The sequence below is a fragment of the Diplotaxodon limnothrissa genome, linkage group LG2 (genome assembly GCF_057381915.1).
Source record: "Diplotaxodon limnothrissa isolate DT_005_m linkage group LG2, D_limnothrissa_male_GT1.1, whole genome shotgun sequence".
Classification (NCBI taxonomy): domain Eukaryota; kingdom Metazoa; phylum Chordata; class Actinopteri; order Cichliformes; family Cichlidae; genus Diplotaxodon; species Diplotaxodon limnothrissa.
The window spans coordinates 2,256,551-2,281,909 of NC_140597.1; the positions used below are offsets into that span (position 1 = coordinate 2,256,551).

At 40.5% G+C, this 25,359-nt stretch overlaps 1 protein-coding gene across 1 annotated transcript in view; it reads left to right on the forward strand.

Annotated features, from left to right (window-relative positions):
* The window catches only part of stox2b (storkhead box 2b), a 55,149-nt gene that overhangs the window by 12,135 nt on the left and 17,655 nt on the right, over positions 1 to 25,359 (forward strand). Inside the window, exon 2 of the mRNA XM_085365435.1 lies at positions 17,941 to 18,093. Within this exon, the coding sequence (XP_085221561.1) occupies positions 17,941 to 18,093 (153 nt within the window). The remainder of the gene's footprint in view (positions 1 to 17,940; positions 18,094 to 25,359) is intronic.

Consider the following 25,359-nt stretch of genomic DNA (forward strand, 5'->3'; position numbering starts at 1 on the left):
TTGTTTTGTTTTTGAATGTCAGAAATGTATATTTGTGAATGTGGAGATGTTATATTGGTTTCACTGGTAAAAATAAATCATTGAAATGGGTATATATTTGTTTTTTGTTAAGTTGCCTAATAATTATGCACAGTAATAGTCACCTGCACACACAGATATCCCCCTAAAATAGCTAAAACTAAAAACAAACTAAAAACTACTTCCAAAAACATTCAGCTTTGATATTAATGAGTTTTTTGGGTTCATTGAGAACGTGGTTGTTGTTCAATAATAACATTATTCCTCAAAAATACAACTTGACTAATAATTCTGCACTCCCTGTAAAAATCAGTGGAGGCATTTCAGTCAGTGGTATTAGGGATCATGTCAAAATTAATAGAATAGTGATTGCAGAAAAGTGCACAGCAAAATCTCCAGTGTTAAATTAACACTGGAGAGTGTCTATATGGGTCCACACCTCTGAGTGTTAAATACAACACTGTTGAGTGTTAAATTAACACTTTTGACAGTGTTATATGTTTAAAAGTAACCTAGTCAGTTTTGAAGATTAACAAAGTAGTGATGGGATTTCCGGCTCTTTTTAGAGATCCGGCTCTTTCGGTTCGGCTCACTAAAAAGAGCCGGCTCTTTCGGCTCCGAACCGGCTCTTCAGGTTGTTTTGTTGCTTTAATTAATTTATTATTAACAATAATATAAAATTATGCACAAAAGGAATTACTAACATAAAAACAAGTGGTTTTATTTATATATGTTTATATATAAATATATGCGGTGGCCCCTAGAGACAAAACACGTACAAACTCCAAAACACATTTCTAGCATGAACTGAACTTCCAAAGCAGAGCTACTAGATCACTTAAATTACACAATTGAAAGCATGTGTGTATTGTTTGTGTATTTATACACAGGCACTCATATATATATTCAAATAATTTAAAAAAAAGTTCATTTACCTGTTATTACCACACACCAAATCCGGTCGTTGGTACTTGCTGGCTTGTGTAGCCACAAGATAACAAAGGCTCAACACTGCGCCCAGCATCCTGGAGCACTTCTGTTGTCTTTTGTACGTGTTTTGAGTTTTTATGTGCTTCTGAGTTTTTATATGCTTCTGAGTTTTTACGTGCTTCGGAGTTTGTACGTGTTTTTACGTGTTTTGGAGTTTGTACGTGTTTTTACGTGTTTTTGAGTTTGTACATGCTTCAGAGTTCGTACGTGATTTGAAGTTTGTATGTGCTTTGTCTCTAGGGGCCACCGTAAATATACTTTTATTTATTCACTCCACATAAAATGTAATAAATAAATCATATAATACAAAAATCAACTATTCACATTTCAAGTTTTAACTATTTAAATTTTCAGCTTTTTCCTTTCACAAATTTAAAGTGAAAAGAACACAAAACACTGCAAACCACAACACAATTAAATATAAATTATAATATGAAAACTAAAAGAACATGCATATTCTCTGTCATATGGACCTGCATGAATAAACTTTCTCAATCCTTTATCATCTACAACCGAAAATAGTTGTGGATGATTACTATACCTTTCTAATGTTGTTGTCCCTGCCTCTCTTTCTCTCTCTCTGGCTCTGTTCCTGTGCTACTGAGTGTAACTACCGCCCCTCCCCCCTCTGCCCAGCGTAAAGCACAAGGCTCGCGTGCAGAGTGAAGCGGAAAAAAAGTGCGAGAGAGAGGCTGAGAGAAAGAAAAAAAAAAAAAAAAACCCACGTGACGGCTCGCGATAAGGAGCCGGCTCGCGTCGTTCACGTCAAAGAGCCGGCTCTAAGAGCCATTTCGTTCGCGAACGACCCATCACTATAACAAAGGCTAACACTGAGCAGTGCTGATTTTCTAACACTAGAAAATAACTCAAAATGTTAGAAATATTCCAGTGTTAGAAAATCAGCACTGCTCAGTGTTAGCCTTTGTTAATCTTCAAAACTGACTAGGTTACTTTTAAACATATAACACTGTCAAAAGGGTGGCTGTAGCTCAGGTGGTAGAGCAGGTCATCTACTGATCGGAAGGTTGGTGGTTCGATTCCTGGCTTCCCCTAGTCTGCATGCCAAATATCCTTGGGCAAGATACTAACCCGAAATTGCTCTCCGATGCATTCATCGGAGTATGAATGTGTGTGAATGTCAGTTGTGCTTGTGCGAATGGGTGTGAATGGGTGACTGCACAAGTTGTGTAAAGCGCTTTGAGTGCTCAGAAGAGTGGAAAAGCGCTATATAAGAACCAGTCCATTTACCATTTACCAAAAGTGTTAATTTAACACTCAACAGTGTTGTATTTAACACTCAGAGGTGTGGACCCATATAGACACTCTCCAGTGTTAATTTAACACTGGAGATTTTGCTGTGTGCCATGAGATTTTGGTCCATCATCACCATGTAGAGTGGACCAAAAAACAAACCCTGTCAGACAGAACCTGGACCTCAACATTACTGAAGCAGTGTGGGATAATCCTGGCAGAGAATGGAACAGAAGGCGACTATTGCTGTGAATTAGAGCTGTATCAATAAAACAGAATAGATTTTTGCCCTATATACTTAAACTGTATTTCTATATATTTACAGATGTTTCAGTAAAGTGAATCTATGCCCCATTCCCCTTGCAAAGTATAAAGAAATTAAGAGTAATTCAGGACTTTTGGACTTATGTTTGCCTCTGATGTTTTTCTCTGCTTCCTTCCCTCGTTTCAGCCTCACAATTTATGTAAAGGCTGCTGTTATACATGCTAGAGTTGTGCCTTTTTAACACTTGAACACTTGCTTTGTCATTCTGTTGGAAGCCTGACAGATACACAGAACACAGAGATATAGACACACACAATCGGATGTAATGGGAGCTCCTCTCATGCAGCTTCCATGCAACTTTAGATCCATCTCGTCTTTGCTTAGCTATCCTCACAACAGACACACACACCTGTGTTTCTGTGCATATAAAAGGTATTTTTACTTACTATCTCATCTGTGACACATATTTTAATTCTCACATCTGGCAACCTCTCTTTACAAACTTAAATTTGGAACCATCAGGTTACCCAAGGCCCTGGCCTAGTTTAGGGAGCCAGCCCCTGCAGTCCTAAGCCTTCACTGGCAAGGGCTATTTTTGGTTCTTTCTCTTCTATACACACACACTCTATACACACATACACAAAACCTTACTGTATTTTATCCTTCTCTGTTGGTTTGCAACATACCTACTTCAAGCTCTTTAGAACAGTCACATGGTAAAAGTTAAAATGTTGGCAGCTGGTTAATAGGCAGGTATTCATATAGCAGATTTCTACTCTGAGCACTCAGACTGGCTTGTGTGATGTTTCAGACGTTACATAATGGGATCATTGCATCTGCCACTGGCATCTTTAGAACTTGCTTCTCATCTAGGAAGAGCACTTTGTTTTCCTTTGCCAAGAGGAACTCCATAAACTCTCTATAGGCTCCTCTTGTTAGTCAATTTTATTTACATTTTTTTATTTTTATATATGCATAGTTTAAGCGGAGCCTCACAAAAGCACTTAAGACCCAAGGCAACACAAATAACCAAGGAGGCCCCGGGAAGAGCCCCCACGGCCAATGGGCAAGAGCCCCAAAGCGTAAGGTGACTCCACCAGAGGTTGGCAATCCCAGTACACATTGAGGACAGGGCCTCAGGTGCCCAAGAACTGACTGGCACCTGGAAGAGATGAATGTCCCCCAAAACAGCTGGACAAAGCCAGTTCTGTCTCAAACTACCAGTCAACCTCTGCCTACTCGCCAGTGGACTCTAGAGCCGTGGAGATGTGTTCTCTGCTTCATGTCTGTGGAGGTTCTCAGTCATCCAGGTCATCGTAGTTCTTTGCAAGCTCCTTTGACTGTTCTCTGCTTCCTTTTCCGGCATGACTGCGCACCAGTGCATAAAGCGAGGTCCATAAAGACATGATGATTGAGTTTGTGCAGGTCAGGACTGTCCAAACCAATCAAGTTCTTCCATACCAGAGTCCTGGATTGACGTTAACTCGATAGAACAGCTTTGGGATGAATTAGAGTGGAGACTGTGAGCAAGGCCTTCTGATCCCACGTCAGTGACTGACACAAATGCACTTCTGGAAGAATGGTCAAAAACTCAAACACAGTCCTAAACTTGGTTTAAAACCTTATCAGAAGAGTTGAAGCTGTTATAGCTGCAGAGGGTGAGCCAACATGGGCATAAAGGCAGATAAGTGAATACTTGGCAATATAGTGTATGTCATGACTCCAAAAGAGCAGTTGAAACACCTTCTATAAAACAGCTCTACAAAAATAACCAGCTGTTTTGTTCAGGGACAAGAGAACTTTTGTACACTAGAGATGTAAGTTTTAGCATTTTGGCTCATGAAATACAGTTATCTTTTAATACTTGTGTTGTGAAGGTGGTCCAATAGTTTTAATGTCACTGTATGTCTGAGATTACTAGATAATAGTTTGCATTTATTTCAAACTGAGTAGTAGTTGTATTTAAATACTGATTTAAAATTACAACTAAATTTAAAATTAAAACTGTTTTAAATACAATAACAATGATACATATTTAAATTAAATGTGGTATGAATTCCACAAATGTGTGAAAAACGTAATTCAATTAAATTAAATTCAATTTTATTTATATAGCGCCAAATCACAACAAAAGTCGCCTCAAGGTGCTTCATAGATACAGAGAAAAACCCAACAATCATATGACCCCCTATGAGCAGCACTTTGGCGACAGTGGGAAGGAAAAACTCCCTTTTAACAGGAAGAAACCTCCAGCAGAACCAGGCTCAGGGAGGGGCGGGGCCATTATGATTATGATTATGATGTGTGTGTGTTTGTGTTTGTATTAATATAATTATTCTGGAACAAATACAGGTATTTAAACTGTTATGTATTAAAAAGGTGATAACCTATAAACTGAATGCCTTAAAACACGAGTGATAATATGACAGACTGCTTTCTTGGTTACGTCATTCTGTACGTGTGTGCAGAGAGACACTGGAAATAGGCATAATAGGTATAACTGGAGCGATAGTCAGAATAAGGAAGAACTGTCCTGTTGTACAGACGGCTGTTAGAACAGAAATCAGAGGAAAAGTGGCGTTGACCATTTTCAAAGATGGCTTTTGGAGCCATCCGCAGGCTTTTATGGTTGCAATCCATCAAACGGACTGACTGGACAGAGAAATTCTTGTCTTTGCAGTGCTTACTTTATATCAGGTAAGTTTTCAGGTTTCTGCGGTTTATTATAGGGAAAAGCAAACTCAGTCATGTAGTTCTGAACTTGTACTGACAGCAAATGCCCAGATAGTGTTGTCAGTGGCTGTTTTATCACAGTAAACACTATAAAATAAATTTAGCAACAGCCGCATGTTAGCAGACATGGCATGTAAATGTTTAGATGCTATGAGTCGGTTTTAACGCAAGCATTTGATGATGGCACAAAGTAATGGCACTGAATACGAACTTAGCTAAGCCTAACAGATCCTGGAGCTGCAATGTGATGACTGAGTATCTGCAGCAGGGGAGGCTGCAGAAAATCCAGTCTTTGTTCCATCATTGTTCATGTATACAACACAGAGCCAGTGTGGAAATAAAAAGTTAATCCCTAATAATATGTCCTTGTCCCTACTTATTTTGATTATAGGTTGAACAGAATAAGAAAGCAAGCTGAAGTCCTCGCTTGCTGCTGTCCTGGGATCCTGCACCATCCTGTCAACAACACCCTAACTCTTCAGACAGTGTAAAACTTACTAGTACAGCAGTAAGTTTTACACGTCTGAGCTCTGAAATCCCTCCTTTTGTGATTATGAGACATAACAACCTGCACACTGTTACCAGAGTTTTTTTTTAGGGGTTAATTAGGGTCCAGTAATCTTGATTATTTGATTAGTAAACTGTTGCAAACATCTTGTATTATGAAATAAAACATTCATGATCACTTTAAGATTTTGATTTGGTGTTTTTCAGCAGAAGTTTCCTCTCATACAGGTTGTCATCTTTTTATTTCAGATAAAGATGGTTCATAAAGTCCACAAAGCTCCTAAAACTATGCTTTGGGGATCAGTAGTAAGAGCATTGTCTTTAGGTTTAATGAAGCAGACACTGTCATCGCCAGCATTTAAAGAAACTGGCTTGAAAAATGCCAAAATGTGTTCAAAGAAAATATAACCAGTGCTGCTGTATAATTGATTCTACAGATTTTTTTGGATAAAAGTTAATGAGGTTGATTTTTTTCTTTGACTAACTTTAATACTATGTTTGCTAGGATACACAATAAAAATGTCAAACATTCACAAATCAGTGTTTGCATTTGATAACCATTTTGTCAAATGACAACATTTTGACAGAAAAAGCAACATTCTTGTCTAACGCTTTCACGCGTAGTGGTCACTACAGTGGCTATTCAAAGGCTGTTTTCTTGTATATGTGTCAGTGTTGATGGTATACTTGCACAGAAACACACACACAGTGTATATTATTTATTCGTTTGTCAAATTCATAAGTCAAACGGTATGTTTATGGGCTCAAATTGTGGTCATAAATATTTTGTACTTGTAAATCAGTTTTGTATGTGTAAAAAGAATTTGTGTGTGTACTTAGCCAAAAAATACGTGTGAAACTCTACACTCAAGTTTCAAGTACGAATTTTGACCGTCTTTTTCTTCCTTTCATCTGATTGGCCAATGTCATGTCAATCACAAATTTAACAATCCAATCGGAGAACAGATGGGTTTGGCTATTGGAGGGGTGCTTTATACTTCTATTAAAAGTAACTCAGTTACTTCAAGTTACTCGTTACTTTCAAAGTAACTAGTTACTAGGGAAAGTAACTTTGGTTTTACTCAGACTTCTCTTGTTAATGTGTTGCTTCTGTAACTGGATACTAGAGCTGGGCGATATGAGATTTTTTCATATCACGATATGTTTTTTTCATTTCAGGCGATAACGATATCTATCACGATATCAGCCAAATAACTATATTTGTAAGATTTAAATGTGCCGTTGCTCACAAGTAAAATGTGAAATAATCAGCAGCTTGTTTTTATTTAAATATTTATTTCCCATAATAAGTTCAACAGGGTAGATGTACTTAAGGAACATGAGACTTTTTCAGATAAATAAAGGCAAATATTGCAAACTACACAAAAGGCAGCCGCTAAAGCGTTTAAGTTTCAAAACAGAACAAACGAAACAGACTACTAAATTGTCAATTCCACTTAGAAACAAAATATTAATTCTAAAAATAAATCTTAGTTTGTTTTACAGAAGAACAGACAAAACTGACTAACTTTTGTCAATATCAAATAAACTGAGAACTAAAAGGAAATTCTCAATCTCTCCTTGTTGTATAGCTGAGCTTTTCAAACAGTTTTAACAGTTACTTTAGTCTGACAAAAGCCGAATGACGAATTAGCGCTTCCAGTCAGAGACTGAGGCTACGTCCACACGTACACGGGTATCTTTGAAAACGGAGATTTTCCGTTTCCGTTTTAAAAAATAATCCCGTCCACACATAAAGGCAGAAATGAAGGAAAACGCTGCTATGAACATGCCAAAGCAGCAGGTGGCGCTAGATTCCTAACCGTGCAGAAATGTTGGCCAATCAGAAGTCTAGAAGCCTCGGTGGGAAAAAGTAAACAAAGCTGGGGCATAGAAGCAGAACCGAGTCGTATGTGTGGACGGACAGTAACTGTGTGTGTATGTAATCATTTAAACACTGCAGAGAGTAGAATTAACAGTAACAGTATTGTAGAAATTCATTTCACCGAAACAATAACGTGGCGCACAGTGTGACGCATGCACCAGTTTATTGTATTTCCAGACTTGCTTTCGGCACAATTTACAGTGCACGCTACTCTGTTTTTTGTCAGACTTGAAATAGCCGAAATACCTTCACACTACGGAACTTCTATGGCTCTTCCGTTTGACAATCTCTCCGGCATTGGAACCATCATCTGTTTTCTCTTCGGTCACGCTCGGTTGATTTTTCTAGTCGGCACACTCATTTCCTCCATTACCCGCTGGCTGCTTCCCAAACAAACACACGTGCGGCTTGGCACTTGTGCTGTACGTAACAAGTCACGCGACGTGACGCTGCGGCTGTGATTGGTTCGGCTCTGCGCTACTTAGTTTGGATTGGCTGACCTTTTTTTTTTTTTTTTTTTTAAGAGGACAAGAGCGGCGAGGTCTATCGCGATAGCTTAATTTCTCTATCGAGTAAAAGTTATATCGCGATACATATCGTTATCGTTCTATCGCCCAGCTCTACTGGATACCCAGCCAGACTACCAGTCTTCTAGCTTGCGTACTTGCCACAGTGCACTGTGCCACCTACCAACAGAAAGGAAAAGATAATGTGCACATTTCCACGAGAGAAATCCCACGCCTGGACCGTCATTGACTGCTGCCATGATTCTAGCCTACGTCACAGCGTCATGTGCACCTTTTACATCCAACACAAAAACTGCAGTCGTGGTGCTTTGATTGCACTCAGAACTCGGAAATTCTGCCTTCTGAATAGGAAGATGCAGGTAACATCAGGCTGCAGATGAGCTGCATACAGGGCTGGACTGGGACAAAAAATCGGCCCGGGCGTTTTGACTAGAGACCGGCCGCCATTATAGGAAAAATCATAAAGCCTTTGAATGCAAATAAACGCTGTTGTGACAGTGATGTACACTGTTCTGATGGTATATATGCATCAATCTATCAATCGTTTGTTGTAAGATTCAGATAATTATTTTTTAAAAGCGAGACATTTTAAATGAGAATAAGAAAGAAAAGTATTTCTTTGTGCCCCCCTTTCCCTGTTAATGCCCTACCTGCCCCCCTGGCAACACTTTGCTAGACCCGCCCCTGCACAGTTACCAGCTGTCAGCTACTTAGAAAAGGATCCTGGTGTTATTTGTCTCTCAGAAACAGTTCATAACTTCAACTCATTCATGTCACCTGAAAGGTAAACCTGTTTCTCCATCACCTGTTCAGCTCTGATGATTCAGTAAGGACATCTCCTGGTTTCATCTTCATGTTTCCCTCTCACCACATATCCAAACCGACATCATGACCAGCAGCTTTACAGCTGTGGCTCCAGCAAACATCAGCTGATACTAGAAATTAATATTAAATAAATTCTAACAACAGCTGATCAAGCTTAAACGTGCTGCTGTTGTTTAGCGCGACCTCCACTGTTTTTTTTTCTTTCTGGCACAAAGTGGGCGATAAATAAACAAGAGAGAAAAGCCGATCAGCTGATCATTGATCAGTTTCAAACTGTGTTCCTTCTCACCTCAATACAAAACGCGTAATATTTTCTCTGAATACGAGACGATTCCGTTTTTACAGGACGGTTGGCAATTCTACTAAATGGTAAATGGCCTGCATTTGTATAGCGCTTTTCTAGTCCATAGGACCCCAAAGCGCTTTACACTACATTCAGTCATTCACCCATTCACACACACATTCACTAACTAACTAACCTTATGAATAAAATAAAGTTCAACATCAGTAACATCATAGCACCCACCCAGCTGTATAGAAACTCTGTCATGCTAGCTAGTACCCAGCATAACGAAAATAAACTCCACCTAAACTTGATTAGGCCTACGTCTTGTACAGCTCTGTTTTATGTCCATGCCTCTGGCTCAGCAGCTGCAGCACACAAAACTCAGCTGACACATGTCAGTATTCGATGTCCCTTGTGTTGTCCTCGGGCCAAAAATGGTCCCTAGGTGAATGCGGAACAAGTTTATGGGAATCCCGAGGACAGTGACTGCATAGGACAAAGTTTGTAGGCATCTAAAGATTTGCAAGCCGCAAATTTTTCCTTTTTCTTTTCCGTTTCTTTTTAACAAGGCACACAAATATGTCGGGCCCCTGTAACCTAGGCCAGTTGGACCTTTGATCCACTGAACCGACAGTGAGTACAGGTCAGGAAACATCTTCCCATTACTAAAACTTAGTTTATCAGAGGGCACCGGTAAGTATCTGGACGAAACAAACCTAGTTTTAAACCTAGCCGGTGTCATCAGCGTTAAGTGATGACACTGGTAGCAACAGCTGTAACTTTCTGTCACCAATTAGGCTCCACCCACAAAATATGTAATCAACATTTACACACATCGGAATGGTCAATGGAATGCGATTGGTTGGTGATTTCATTGCGCCAGCTGGATGGATGCACAGAAGTGTTGTATGCTTGCTTTTATGTTAGCAACTGCATTGATTTTCTTGGCATTATATGTTGGTGGTGGAGTAAGTTTCAGGCGGTGCACACATGGCTCCACAACACTCTGCATATCATTTCTACTCGCATCACTTCTGCTGAATCCAAAGTATTTCCAAACAATGGCTGATTTTCCAAGCTTTTCTGCTGTGCTAGATATTTCAGTTTTCTCGTATGTCTTAATGCGGTGTTACTGGTCCAGACAAGTCCAGCAAACTTCACATTGCAACATGCAGGAACTGGGATTGACATGCATCCCCCGTGCAGGCAGTGATGGAGCGCCTAATATTCATCTGCGTTGTATTCTGTTGAGGAGCATGCATTTTCAGTGTTTCTTAATATGTTCATTTAATTGTGGGAAGCCAAAATCATGGTAGAGAATTGGTATCATCATATTAGTCTCATACTTGTAGTGTAGGCTACTTTGAATTTACCAGATGTGACGATCATTCTTAGAGAATGTTTAACATATTTACTTTGAAATCTTCGGTGTATGTGCAAGCAGTTATTCTGTAGTTTATTCAGAGTTGACTCTGAGTGAATAATTGTAATTGTATGTGTGCGTGTGTGTCAGTGCTGCAGCACTGCAGCTGGGTTCTGGTGTGACCCAGTTAGGACACTAAGGATTGATGTAGGACACACACACACACACACACACACATAGAGCAGAGCAGACTTCTATGTCTGCACTTCTATAGCAACAAATGTCTACTGCAAAGTATTAGCAACAAAGAGCAACTTGGGATACGTTGTCATGGCAACCTTCTCAGTAGCCCGCCCACAACTGGAATGTCAGCATGCATGCAGTGACGGAAGGGCTAAATAACACTGGTGCAGAGTGAGGCAGTGTGTGATTGGTCACACCCCCTTGTCTTTGTGTGGTGCAGAGGATTGTGGGTAGCCTTTGACTGAACACTGTGTGTGAAGAGTGGGGGCGGGGCTGTGCCTGTGTGAGTAGAATAGAGGAGCATGATGCCTGTGTAATAAGAGAGGAGAGGGGGAGGAGCAGTGTGTGTGTGTTTGGAGGTAAAAGCAGGATGAACTGCTGTGTGAGGCAGCAAGGGGAGAGATTTGCGTTAACGTTAGAAGCCATAGGCCGCAGCTTTCCAACTGGATTTAAATTTTCAGAAGGAAGTGGATAATATCAGCTAAGGTATGAATCTCCCTTTACTTTATCTGTTTGGTTTTTTCTCCCCCTATTTTTATCACTGGCCTCTTCACAACTTGCTACCTTATCATTATAGCATGGTTTAATGTTATAGAATAATTAGATGGGACAAGATTACAGGGATAAGGAATAAGGCATACATGCTGCAAGAAGGATAATGGAGGTTTATAAAGAGCATTAGAAGTGGAGGGGGTGTGGTTTAGTACTGTGGACAAAGGAGGCTGGCTGATTGTACGTGTCTCTGACTGTGGTGGCAGTAAACAATCAGTGTTCAGTAATTTGCTCTGTACTACTGTCTCTTTTCTTACCAGCTACACTGCTTCATGCAGCTGCTCGTTGATCTCTTTTTTAGCATCCTGGTTTTTCTCTGAAGATGTCTCCTGTATATGATTTGTCCTCTGATTTTACTGATTAGCTCTGTCTCCCTACCTGTCTGCTATTAGAAAGTTGTAGTAGCAAGAAGAGAGAAGCGCTGTAAGCTAACAGCAGCTACTTCAAAATGGCTAATCTTTACCAGTGATTTTTATTGCCCAGACTGGACCAAAAACTACAGATGCACAGAAAGGCTGATGCTTTTACTCAAAATTAATGATGTATTTCTTTTAATAGATTGTGATCTGGCTAAAACTAGTTATCGGCTATGCTAGTCATTTTCATTCTTCTGGAAAATACAATAGTAGTCATGGGAGAAAACAGTATTAGTGATAGGAGTGCTGATAGGAGTTGTGTAAATTGTTAAACTACCACAAGCACATAAACACTACTACCTGAAGAAGTACTCATAAAAAGAACTAGTAGAATTACTAGAACTGCATAGTAGTGATCTAATTGGATTGTTATTTTTATTTTATTTGTTAAAGCGACACTCCACAGCAGAGGTGGGACCAAGTCATTGTTTTGCAAGTCTCAAGTAAGTCTCAAGTCTTTATCCTCAAGTCTCAAGTCAAGTCTCAAGTAATGTCAGGCAAGTCAGAGTCGAGTCTCAAGTCACTGGTGTAAAAGTCCGAGTCAAGTCACAAGTCTGAAACTTTGAATTTCAAGTCCTTTCGAGTCTTTAAAAAAAACAACGAAAAAATAATGTTGCAGTTATATGCTAAATGTAAATATTAGACCATGTAATTTTTAAATCTGTGTTTTTCTCAACACATGACAAAATAGTGAACTTAGAAAATATACACAAATTGTGAAATTGCACCTCTTTAAAATGCAGCTCAATTAAACCTAGCTCCAAGAATAATTTTCACCGACAGTTCTGAGATAAGCTGCATGTTATTCTTGGATGCGGTTGTAGGACCAGCTTTAAAATCGCATGACAAAAATATCATACACATTAAAAAAAACTGTATCACCAACGTAGCCTGGACAACATTTGCTAGTTAGATGAAGTCAGCTATCTCATTGTAGCATATTTATATGCATATTTATAATCATACGGTTCTTGGAGTGAGTGCATACACTCATGAAGTTTAGTAACTTCAGGTCACTGCAACAAGCCCAGGTACAGTTTACCGACGGATGGGTGCAGGACCTTGAAATGCACCGTGTAGAACGAAAGACCATCGTACGTATCATAAGTTTACCAGTCTCACAAATCGTCCTCATAAATACACATTCCTTAACCGTTTATTAATAGGACCTTTGAGCTCAACGGTAATTAATTAGTAGTGGAAATAATTTCTGGTACCCATCACAGAAATGTAGCAGTGACAACAATATTGTATGCTGTAATCGTACTGGGCAATTAGTGATACAAAAAACTGTTTTATCCTGTGAATAAAAGTATATGTTTTTGTCAATGTACCATAATAACAGAAGCGAAACGCAATATTGTGTCAGGACAATTCACTATTTATGCACAATAAATAAAGGAGCATAGCGCGACAATTTCTGTTCAGCGCCAGACTTGCTTGTAACCTATATCACCAATTATGTTATGAAAATGACGTATTAACTACTAAAAAACACTGACCTTCGTGTAAATGCTTGGAGCAGACTAACCTGTGAGCTGGAGTGTTCTGGGACGTTATATTTGGTCTTTGAATGGCTGCAATCCAGTCGCGTCTTTGTTACTTCGGAAACATGGCTGAACAATTTCTCTTCAACGACGTAATCCGATAACAACCGATCTCTTTACTCGTCGGCTTCCCGTGGCTGTCATGCGACCGGCTATTGCAGTTAATAATACAACGGCTTCTTGACATTTTTGTGTTTCTTTTTATCGCTGTGTAACTGATTTCAATTGAAAGCCTGCGTGCGCTAGTACCGCTTGCCACGAGTTCCCAGAATCCTTTGCGGTTCTACCCGTGAATGACGTCACATTTTCAATCTCTATATAATATGCATGTTAAATTTTATATTTGGGGTAAAATATCAAGTCTTTTCAAGTAAACCGGTTCAAGTCCAATTCAAGTCCCAAGTCATTGGTGTAAAAGTCCAAGTCAAGTCACAAGTCTTAGAACATTTTTTCAAGTCAAGTCTAAAGTCATAAAATTAATGACTCGAGTCTGACTCGAGTCCAAGTCATGTGACTCGAGTCCAAGTCATGTGACTCGAGTCCACACCTCTGCTCCACAGTGCTATCTTGTGTTTTAACCAGCCAGCAGTAGAGAAACACATTTACCATCATGTTAGCTGCTCCAGAGACAAAAGACACATTTTTAAGGTAGAATATTTGCCAAAAGCAGAAGATTGAAAATAAATGATTGAGGTGCACCTTCTTAAAACATGTGGACTCTGTTCAGGAGGTAGATCAAGGCTTCTTCTAATTGAAAGGTTGGTGGTTAGGGCTGGGAAGAAGTGGTTCTTGTAGAGATATGGACAGTACTTAAATTTTTTTGCACATAAGGACAACAGTGTAAAGGAAAAGTGGGAACGGTATCCAGGACAGAAACAGACAACTTCAGCTGTTTGCAAGCGTCTGTGCACACAGCATGCTGACACAAAGCTAGCCAAGAAACCAGAGTGATGTTAAAGCAGGGTGAGCACTGACCCCAGCCCAGCAGCTAGACCCTAAACAGGTAACAAATGGATGCAGTCTCCCTTTCTACCTGTTCATGTTTCTAAAGCAGACCAATGTGGCAGTTAAGTCTCTTTGTGCTGTTTTTTCTCTTTGCTTTGTGTTCATATCTACAAGAAAGAGTGTATGTGCGTCAGGTCAGTAAAGTTCCTGTTTCAACAAGATTTAATTATTAAAAACATCTCCAATCTTGACATTTCCTCATTACTGAATATTCCAGAGTCAAGAGTTAGTAGTATTATAACAAAGTGAAAGCAGTTGGAACTGACACCAACTCAGGTCACCAAGTGGTATGCCACGTAAAATCCCAGAGAGGAGTCGGTGGATGTTGTGGGGCATAGTGTGCAGAGGTCGCCAACTTTCTGCAGAGTCAAATTGCTACACACCTTCAAACAGTGCGTAGGACTCCATGGAATAGGTTTCTATGGCCAAGCAGCTCCATCGCCATGCACAGTGCAAAGCATTGGATGCAGTGGTGTAAAGCATGTCACCACAGGACAAGTGTGGAGTTACCAGTACTTGTCTGACTGCATTGTGTCAAATGTTACGTTTGGTGGAGGGCAGTTATGATGTGGAGTTGTTTTTAAAGCTTGAGCTCAGTCTCTATAGTTCTTAGTTAGTGAAAGAACTCTTAATGCTTTGGCATACCAAGACATTTTGGATAATTTCATGCTCCCAACTTTGTGGAAACAGTTTGGGGAAATCCCTTTCCTGTTCCAACATGAAATGTCTATATGGCAAGGGCCATATAGACATGGATATGAGTTTGGTGTGGAAAAAAATGGACTTCTCTGCACTGAGTCCTGACCTGGACCTGATCGATAAACCCTGTGAATTAAGCATTTTGTTGTCACTCAAATTGTAGATTTGAAGATCACTACAGTACCTCTGTAGTGATTTAATAACCTAAAAGTTATTTTCATTTGTTTATTTGCACTACCTGAGTGAATAATTATCCTAGTGTATTATTTTTTGAACTATGTAAGACAACTTGAATAGCTAACTGCTAAATGTTAACTGCTCAGGAGGCAGAGCCAGGTAATCGATTCCTAGCTGCTCCCGTCTACATGTCAAAATATCCTTGGACAAGGATACCCTGTATGTTATTCTAATGTTGATTATGGTATCTTTTTAAAAAAAATCCCTTTTAATTTTTTGTGAGAATTCTGCTGTGGACAAAGACTACTAGTGCTCAAACTCTCAGCAGGAACACACATCCAGACGTTCCTTGAGTAGTTAGATCTAAGTACTAGGGGTGCAATGATACGCAAAATTCACGGTTCTGTTCGGTTTGGTTTGATACTTTGGTGTCATGGTTCGATATTTTTTTGATACAAAAAAAATGTATTAAAATGTATTAAAAAATTAATTTGTCATTTATTAAAATTATAAATATATATTTTGGTAAATGGCCTGTATTTGTATATGGCTTTACTAGTCCCTAAGGACCCCAAAGCACTTTACACATCCAGTCATCCACCCATTCACACACTGGTGATGGCAGCTACATTGTAGCCACAGCCACCCTGGGGCGCACTGACAGAGGCGAGGCTGCCGGACACTGGCGCCCCCGGGACCTCTGACCACCACCAGTAGGCAACAGGTGAAGTGTCTTGCCCAAGGACACAACGACCGAGACTGTCCAAACCGGGGCTCGAACCGGCAACCTTCCATTTACCATATATATTTTAACTCAAAAGTACAGTCTTTAAATTTAATGTTGGTGAAACAACAAATTAATAAAAAAAATAAATCTATCTGATGGAGAAATCCCTCATCTTTGGAAAAGATTTTAAAATAAAAGCTCTACTATACGCTTCTTCTGGGCTATATTCTCAGCAGCATATTAAACATATCAGGTCCCCATAAGGAGAATCCTGTGCTAACGGCTGTCTAAATCACTCGGGTAAAGTTTGTAGCATGCATGCTTGTTGTTTTTGTCTGCCTCCACTTGTCTTTGCGCGAGGATGATGTCGGCTTAAATGTGCAGTCATATTCGTTGTGTTCCCACTAGTGCTGTCAGCGTTAATCTGAAATGACGTTAACGCCACAACACGGCAAATCTCCGTTAAAGAGCTACCGCGGATCGCCCCGTGCGTGGGGCTGGACGGCGTCAACACGTTAACGAGCTAACTGCGCTAACGCACTAGCTCCCACCCATGTAATTGAGCATTGCGTGGCACATCTGACATACTGTTTTACTTTAGTCCATGACTCGCTTACCTTCAGGGTCATACGTCACATGAAGACCAAAATAGTTCCAAAGGCCAGATCTGAATGAGGGTGGGGGAGGTTCAGTTTGCCATGTTGCAAGGAGAGCTTAGCTTCTGTCTGGCTAGCTTGCCCTGCGCTCAGTGAATCTGCGTTCGACTACTCCGCCTAGGCTGCACTGTCGAGTGCAGATCCACTGAGCGCTCAACACAGACAGCATCGTCAGAAGGAAAGTTGATAAAATAAATTAAAAAATTTTTGTATTGTTCGATACATATGGGTACCGAACCGAAAGCACTGTATCGAACGGTTCAGTATCGATACGAGTATCGTTGCACCCCTAGTATCTACAGTTTATGTATTCTGTTCTGTTAAACGTTGTCCTAATTATCTGACAAATCCATGGAAAGACCATTAATCAGATTAGACTCTGGTCCTACTTACCTTTCAGTATTCTGCAAATGTCATAGTTACATTGTAATGTTTTAAAAACTGAGCTTTAAAACATACCTACAAACATACCGCCTATGAACAGTGGTAATAAAAGAAAAAGAGGCCGACAGTGATCACTGACTTTTTTTAGTGGCTTGTTTAGTTTAAATGGAAGAAGATACAAAGCATTAAAACATGTTAAAAACACAACAGCCTTAATAAACAGAGTAGTTTGGACTTGGAAGCAGGATTCATAGTCATCACTTAACAATCGGATATTTTGGAACCCCTCAGCCTTTCTCCTTGTTTCCCTTCTTTAAGAATGGCTTCTTGGTAGCTGCTGATCCGCTGAAACCATTTCTGACAAAGTTTTGGTCAACAGCAAATGGATCAACTGAAGGGGCAGATAAATCTCTCTGTTTCTGTTTCAGGTTTTTGCTGGATTTTTCTTATTTCTTAATGACATGACTTTGAGGTACTCTTCTGCTGTAGGTAGATTTTATGCTTGCTGCTTAATCTTTTTTGTTTTGGCCTCCGGTTGTCCAGCTTCCTCAAATGTTTAAAAGAGACACCTCACACATTTTAAGGACACCTCAAGTTTTTGGCTAATAGCTCCTTGGGATTCACCTGATGGTGTAAAAATACTTCTCAAAATGTGTTATCTTTGGTGATACTTCACAGATTCAACTAAAACATTGGAATAAATGATCTGTTTTGGTGACAGGATGGTAATGTAGTGCCTAAAGACACATTTTCACAGGACTTCAGAAAGCCTGAAGAGCTGGCAGACACATGACTTTTTATTTGATATATTTCTAAGATGTGTTTTGTTTTGTATTGTGCAGTTTAGGAAACTTGTCACTTAACCGTTTTCTGTCTTTTCACAGGTGATGTGTCACCGATCAGTATGTCCCCCATCAGCCAATCACAGTTCATCCCTTTGGGAGAGGTTTTGTTATTGGCTATCTCTGCTATGAACTCTGCCCATAAGCCTGTCACTCAGGAGGCCTTAACTGAACACCTGCAGACATGTTTTCCAGGTAACACCAGCCTCAGTCAGCACTGTGTGTAAACGCTTGTCTACTCAATCACAGTTACAGGTTCAAGTTACTGTCTTTCTTATCACCTTCTCTGTTATCAGTTAACCTTTTAAAAATGTAAATGTGTCAGTGATATATCTCCCCTTGCCCCTGTGGGGCGGTCCTTATCCTTCAAGCTCAGGTCCTCTACCAGAGACCTGGGAGCTTGAGGCTCCTCCAGCAGATCCCAAGAACAAAATCCGAGATCTCTTTCCAGAAGAGCGCAGTCCTGGGAACAGCTAAGATACCGGACCCTGGAGCTCTCAGGCCTCTGGTAGAGGACCCGAGCTGGAAAGAAAAAGACTGCCCAAGTTTTATATCACTTTGACCTCCGACATGACAATGACCCAAAACACACTTTGCTCATGGTGAAGAACTACCTTCAGAAAACCAAAGTAAACGTTATCTGCTGGTCTACACAAAGCTCTGAGTTGAAACCCAACGAAAATCTGTTGGTTGAACTGAAGATCAAGAGATTCACCAAACAGAAGTGACCTGGGATTGCTCAGGAGATGTGTGTGTGAGACTCGTTGAACACTACTACAAATGACTGATACTGTTAGTATCAGGGGGGCTAATAATTTTGACCCAGGTAGTTTTTGTGAAATAATTTTGCTCCTGTGGGCAAAATAAAATAATGTAAAGATCCAAAATAAAAAGATAATATATGCATTTTCCATTTGCATTTTTTTCCTGAATGGAACATGTAAGAAAATCTAACCAGTTAAGGTGTAAAACAGTAACCTGAAACCCAGTTATACTCACTTCCACTTTTTTCCAGTGTTTTTCTGTCACCACTTTGTGCACACATACAGAATGACTTGACTGTATCATACGCTCCAAATTTGTCTATTGTCTCAGTGAGGTGGACAGTGAGATTCGATGTGGTAGTAAAGTATGACACAGCTGTGTCTCTACACTCCTGGTATAGCTCAGAAAGTGTTGTTTATGAGCAGGGTTGTGGCAACAAGAGTCACTTACTTTAATCAGCTTAAGCAGTCGAAAATGTCGGATTTATCTACATTATGTCTTTAAAAATGAGGCATAAAGTGTTTATTTGTCTTGTAACTGTCTCCTCAGTTTTTTTCATAAGGCATGTTATGGAATTTTAGTTATTTGGAGCGTTACTTATGTATTTCTTTATGTTACCTTTGGCTTTTAATATGATAAGCATTTGTAATTCAGAAAAGTTACCATGCAAGAGATTTATTGACTTATTAACTTGAGAATTTGTGGGAAATTTGCACACATTCCCATGTCTGGTTTAATGATCGCATCAGCCAGCATAGTCCCTGTGACTCTGTACATAATGTTAAGTCAAATTGTTGAATGTTGTCATTGTGTTTCTTAAATTTGTAAAGTCTTAGTTCAAACTATACGATCAAAGATGTTCCTTTGTCTCTGACCACCTCTCCAGCCACTCTGTGCTGGGGAGGTTTTATTGTAGACAGTGTTGGGAAGGTTACTTTTAAAATGTATTCCATTACAGAATACAGATTACATGCCCTAAAATGTATTCTGTAACGTATTCCGTTACGTTACTCAATGAGAGTAACGTATTCTGAATACTTTGGATTACTTAATATATTATCATGCTTTTTGCAACTACATGAATGTACTATTGCTGTGTGATTTATTACTATTACTGAAGGTCCGCGACTCCGAACCGTAGTAAAGGGACCTCTGACTAATACGGCGGGGTCCCTGTCGGCTCGTAGCCGAAAAATAGCTTTACTTTGTTGTCTGGGTCAACTTTTCTTGCGAGAGACAGAGAGAGGCGTTGAAAGGCTCCAACGGAACTTATTGTTTTCGGAGGAAAACAGGAACACGGTGTACAGTCGAGTCTTAATAGCTTACTTACAACTGGGCTCGTCAGGCACTCTTCTTGGCTGCAGTGGTTATTATTATATTTACATGCTTCCAGCTCCCGTTTCTCCTCGATGACAACTCGTACCTTTCCACTCCCCTTTCTCTCCCTCCCTCGCTCACAGACACATAACGTGTATGGTAGTCCATTCTCCCTGCAGCACGGACTACACTGCCCATGATGCTACATTCTTTAGAGCTATGCTTGTAGCATTCTGCCTGTTAGCTTAGCACAACAACAAAAAGGCGCTCTCTCACCCAGGAAACACGCAGAGCGAGAGCGTCACCCTGTAACCATGGCAACTGCAAGCTGCCGCCTGGAACAACAGAACGTAGCTGTCAAACAAAACCCAAACAGTCCTGACCCGCGACAAAATGAAACAGGAAAGTACCGCAGTGTAATCCATTTATTTCAACAAAGTAACTGTATTCTGAATACCACCCTTTTAAACGGTAACTGTAACGGAATACAGTTACTCATATTTTGTATTTTAAATACGTAACGGCGGTACGTGTATTCCGTTACTCCCCAACACTGATTGTAGATACATCCTATCTGAAAGATCTGTTTCTTGTGTTGTAAGCTTCCTGCTTTTATGACCCTTTTGGTGAGCAGGAGGACACACACACATAGTGCCTTGTCTTAGAACCATTGGGGGGGGGTTTGCGGTGGGAGGTGCTTGTGCTGTGATGTGTATTGTAACTATTATGTCAATAAATAGCTGCGAGGAAGCTGCTAGAGAAGCAGAAGCTAGAAGCTAGAAGCTGCTCATCACCTGTCTCTAGCTTTGGGCTAGAGACAGGTGATGAGCATTAAGCTCCACCGCCTGGTTCTGACCAAGGCTTCCCTCGTTAGCGAGTTAAAGAGCGGTTGAAGATGTTCTGTTTTGTCTTGTGTTCTTCATGAGGAATAAGTCTCTAAACTAGCGGGGCCTGTGGTAACACAGACCCAACACATGAGGTCTACACATCCTCATCCTTCTGCTGTGTTGCACATGCAACAATTACAGTGAGAAAATTGCTGTTGCTTTATTATTTATTCGTTATTTCTAGTCTCTTTAACATTATTATTATAGGCAATTTGTTTGAAACATTTTAGATCAAATTAGATAATATAGTCAATATATATTCCTATAGTGACATGTTTTTATTAGAGCCCCAGCAATTTATCAGCTGGCCAGTATAATTGGTTGATATTAGACATTTGGGGAAATCTCAGCATCAGCATTTATAAGACTGGATAAATGAAAATGTAAAAACTACAGAAGAAAAGGAAAAAAACATCTCAACCATGTTACGAGTGTGTACTGCGAATCTTGTCTGCTAGAAAGTACTTTTCCTGTTGACAACACACATTTGGAATACCAGAAATACAACACCAGCAGAGCTGGGCAGAGCATAAACAAGTCAATAAATCCATCAGGCTTTATTCCAGAAAGTTGATGCTGTTCATCTGGACGTAGCTTTTTCACTCACCAGAGAGACTAAAGAAATGTCACTTGGATGAGTGACGAAACATTTCTCCCATTGAAAACGTCCAGATGCACAGAATCAACTTTTTGGGCTTTCCTTATCCGGATGATTGAGCATGCATGAAGACATCAGACTTTGTTATTCCCACATTTTCACAGTCCTAATAACCAGTTTGAATTGGCAACATTTAATGTGTTGTGACTGCACACTAAATCTGCACACTGTTTCTCCACACCTGACATGAGGGAGCTGCAAACAGGCAAAATGCTGCTGAAAAATTCAGATACATCTTGAAATGCTTTAAAGAAAGGACCTGGTATGTTTTGAAATTTCCTGGTAGAGTGTTGAAGTGCATGTCTTATTTTTTGCAGTTTTAAACAAGACGTGAGGTCATATGACCACTGTTTTCTGAGTGGGAGGGGCAGCTTCCATTAGAACTGCCCTCCTGGCAAACAAGGAACAGAACAATAGCGCCTGTCTTAAAGGCCAGCAGAGACACTTCATCCACTCCAAAGAGAGCCATTAGGAGATTAGGTGGTAGGCTCACATTGAGAATCTTAAACAGGGAGTGAAAAACCTCTGTCCAGAACTGACCGAGACTGGGACAAGACCAGTACATATCAGTAAGGCTTCAGCAATGTTGCATCCATCACAGTATGGAATGATTTCAGGATAGATACAAGATAATCTGGATTGTGAAAATTGGGCGGGTAAGGAAAAAGTTTAACAGCAGAATAAACCCTTTATAGCACAGCCCAATAGAGGTAATGTGGCCGATCAATGTCTCATAAATTCTGTTGCTTTATTGGTTTTAGGGCACCCACTAAAATGGGTCATCCAAGTGGCAGTGGTACCAGGGTCACATTTTGTGACCACGTGAGCTTTCTGGTTCAAATAGTTTTTTCTTGTGATATAATTATTATCATTGTTATTATTACTCATTTCAACTGTTGTAACAAAAGTATTTCCAGATATGGGATAACTTTTCTCATCATCTCAAGCCAGTTTTCATCATTGATGTTAATCAAATGTATCAACAAGATGTCTCCTTGGCTATTCTTGATTGGTTTAAAGCAGTGGTTTCCAGCATTTTGGACCAGGCCACACAGATGGACACAGGATCCTTGCAGATGGGACACAGATTGTTAATGTGTCGTGACATTTTTTTTTGCTTTGGTCGGCAGTTCTAGAAAAAATTTGAAAACCAGACTGATAACTATTAAAAATATGTGTTTAAACACTATAGAGGCTGGAAAATAGGGCTGGGTGATATGGCCTAAAATCCATATAGCGGTATAATTTGAAGCACATGCAGTAACGATATATATCACAATATATTCTTTTCTTCTGTATAACGTATTTTCCCCACTATAAGGCACACTTACAATCCTTTAATTTTCTTAAACCGATTTTATGTGCTACACGGCGCTCAAAAATCTGTCAAAAAATGTTTTAGTGCGACTTTGGTTGCTACGAAGTCGCACCGCTTGATGGATTGTCGGAGCGTCACGGCTACTGTAGTCAAGAGCCTCACTGAGTAATCTGGGTCCTAAACTCCGTTTACGTCAGGTCCCAAAGTCAAACGTACACTGCAGCATCACTGAGAGTTAAAAACTGTCTAAATTCTTTCATCTTTAATAAAATGATCAGCGTTGCTGCTTTACCAGGTGTAACTATTAAGTTTAACATCCAGGCATCCATGAAGACAGAATTTATTAAATTTAACGGAGTTAGAAGTTAGCAGGAAGTTAGCTCGCTAGCTTCCACCTAAACATGATGTAGCATGTTCTGACTGAGAGATTTCTGAGAAAATTCAAATGTACAGCTCTGCTGCCACTTCCAACATAAATGAAGACAGAAAACTAAACAGCATGACGTTTGCAGGGTTACTGAAGTTGGGCTAGCTGGTATAAAATGATGTGCTATGTGATTGTTAGCGACACAGCTATGTTAGCATAACATAAACACAGTGAAGCTGGAGGATTAACACTAACCTTTTTCCACTCGATAAAAGTTAACGTGAGGGATTCTGGTGGTCAGGGACAAATGTAATCGCATAGCAGGATGCTGTACACGAGCCAAACTTCAGTCAGGAGAACAACTGAGATCATTCATCCACAATACGAGGTTAGTCATTAATATACTGCAACAACATGGGAACAGAGCAGCTGTGAGAGAATTCAACATTAATGAATCAATGTTACAGAAGTGGAGGAAGCGCAGTTTTTGGCTTTCCCCATATTTCAAAAGTGCTTCATCTCTTTGCTATTACTGTCGCCCGCCATAATTTGTAGATGATAATGGTTGTAGCCGCTGCCATGCTTTTGACCAAAACAGGGGCAGCTTGATGACATCATCAACATGCTCTATTGCAGTAGAGCGGTATAGTCAGAATCTCTATCGTTGGCCAAATTTAATCGTTTCTACCATATACCGTTTATACCGCCCACCCCTACTGGAAAAGTTGCTAACTATTAGAATAAAAGGTTGCTGAGGTTGCCAGGTTTGTCATAGCTGCAGTCCTCTTTCAGATTTAAACATTAAAGGAAGTTTGCTATTCCATCTGTAAGTTTGCTAATAGCTAAAACAGAATAGATGTTAGCGAGTCTCAGGTGTGGGACTTGATTGACCAGAGGGCAGCGGCTCAAACAGGTGGTGGGTGGGGTGCAGTGGGTCACCTGTGATGGCCCTGGTTTTCCTGAGACAGGAGGATCTAGTGATGGCAGCCAATGATTTTTTTGGGCAGTGTTAATTATCCTCTGCGCAGCCTTCCTGTTCTCAGTTGTGGCCCCTGTGTACCAAAAACCCTGGCAGTAGGAGACCAAACTAGGGGGCTGAGAGCCCTGTGGGGATCCGATGCTGAGTGACAGTGCGAGGTAGATGTGGGGGCCGGTTTGTCAAGAAGTTTTTGATCCAGGAGCAGGTGATGTGCTGAGACACTATCCACTCAAATGACTATAGGCGTGAAGACTATGAATGTATGTAGTCATTGACAATGTCTATGCCAGTGTTTTGGGGGATGGGAATGATGGTGGAGGCCTTCAGACAGGTGGGGACCATGGCATGAGTCAGGGAGAGATCAAACAGCCTGGTAAGGATCCCTGCCAGTTAGTCCACGCAAGCTTTAACCACCATCCCTGGGATGCTTTGGGTTCATCGCTCTCAGTCTCCTCCTGACCTCATGTTCCTGAGGGAGAGGGTTGGTGGTGGGGAATTCGGGGGTAGAGGGTGCTGGGGAGGGGTGGTCTCAAATCGAGCAAAGAAGGTGTTGAGCTCCACTGTGAATTTGAGGCTGCTTTTGGCGGTCAGGGGGCTCCGGCCTTTGGAGTTGATGAATGCTTGGATCCCTCTCTACACCTGGAGGGGGTTATTGTTGTAGAGGAGGCCCTATATCCTCCTCCTGCCTCCCACCTTGGCCTGTTTGGTGCCCCTCCTCTTGGCTCTTGCATTGCTGTATAGAGACCTGTCCCTCAGCCTGAAGGCCGAGTTTCAAGTTCTGATCTGAGCCTGCACTCCACTCATCATCCAAGGTTTTCAGTTAGGAACAACTGTTACTGTCACATTTTCTACACATTTCAAACATGCCTCATTTAAAGTCCACAGCAACGATATGGACGCCCTCAGGGTGCTCTCTGCTGTTTGCTGATGGAGGTGATTGCTGTTCCTGACAATAACGGGCGTCTCACAATCTCAGCTTGGGTGCTGTCGGCCCAGTCTGAAGAAGAGTCCGAGTTCAGACTGAGGCCGATGTCTGATTGTTCCTGATAAATTAGGAAGACGCAACCAAAAGGCATAAAAAACCTTTTTATGCCTTTTGGTTGCGTCTTCCTACAACGCACTGATCACTTTAATTTATCAGGAACAATTAGACATCGGCCTCAGTCTGAG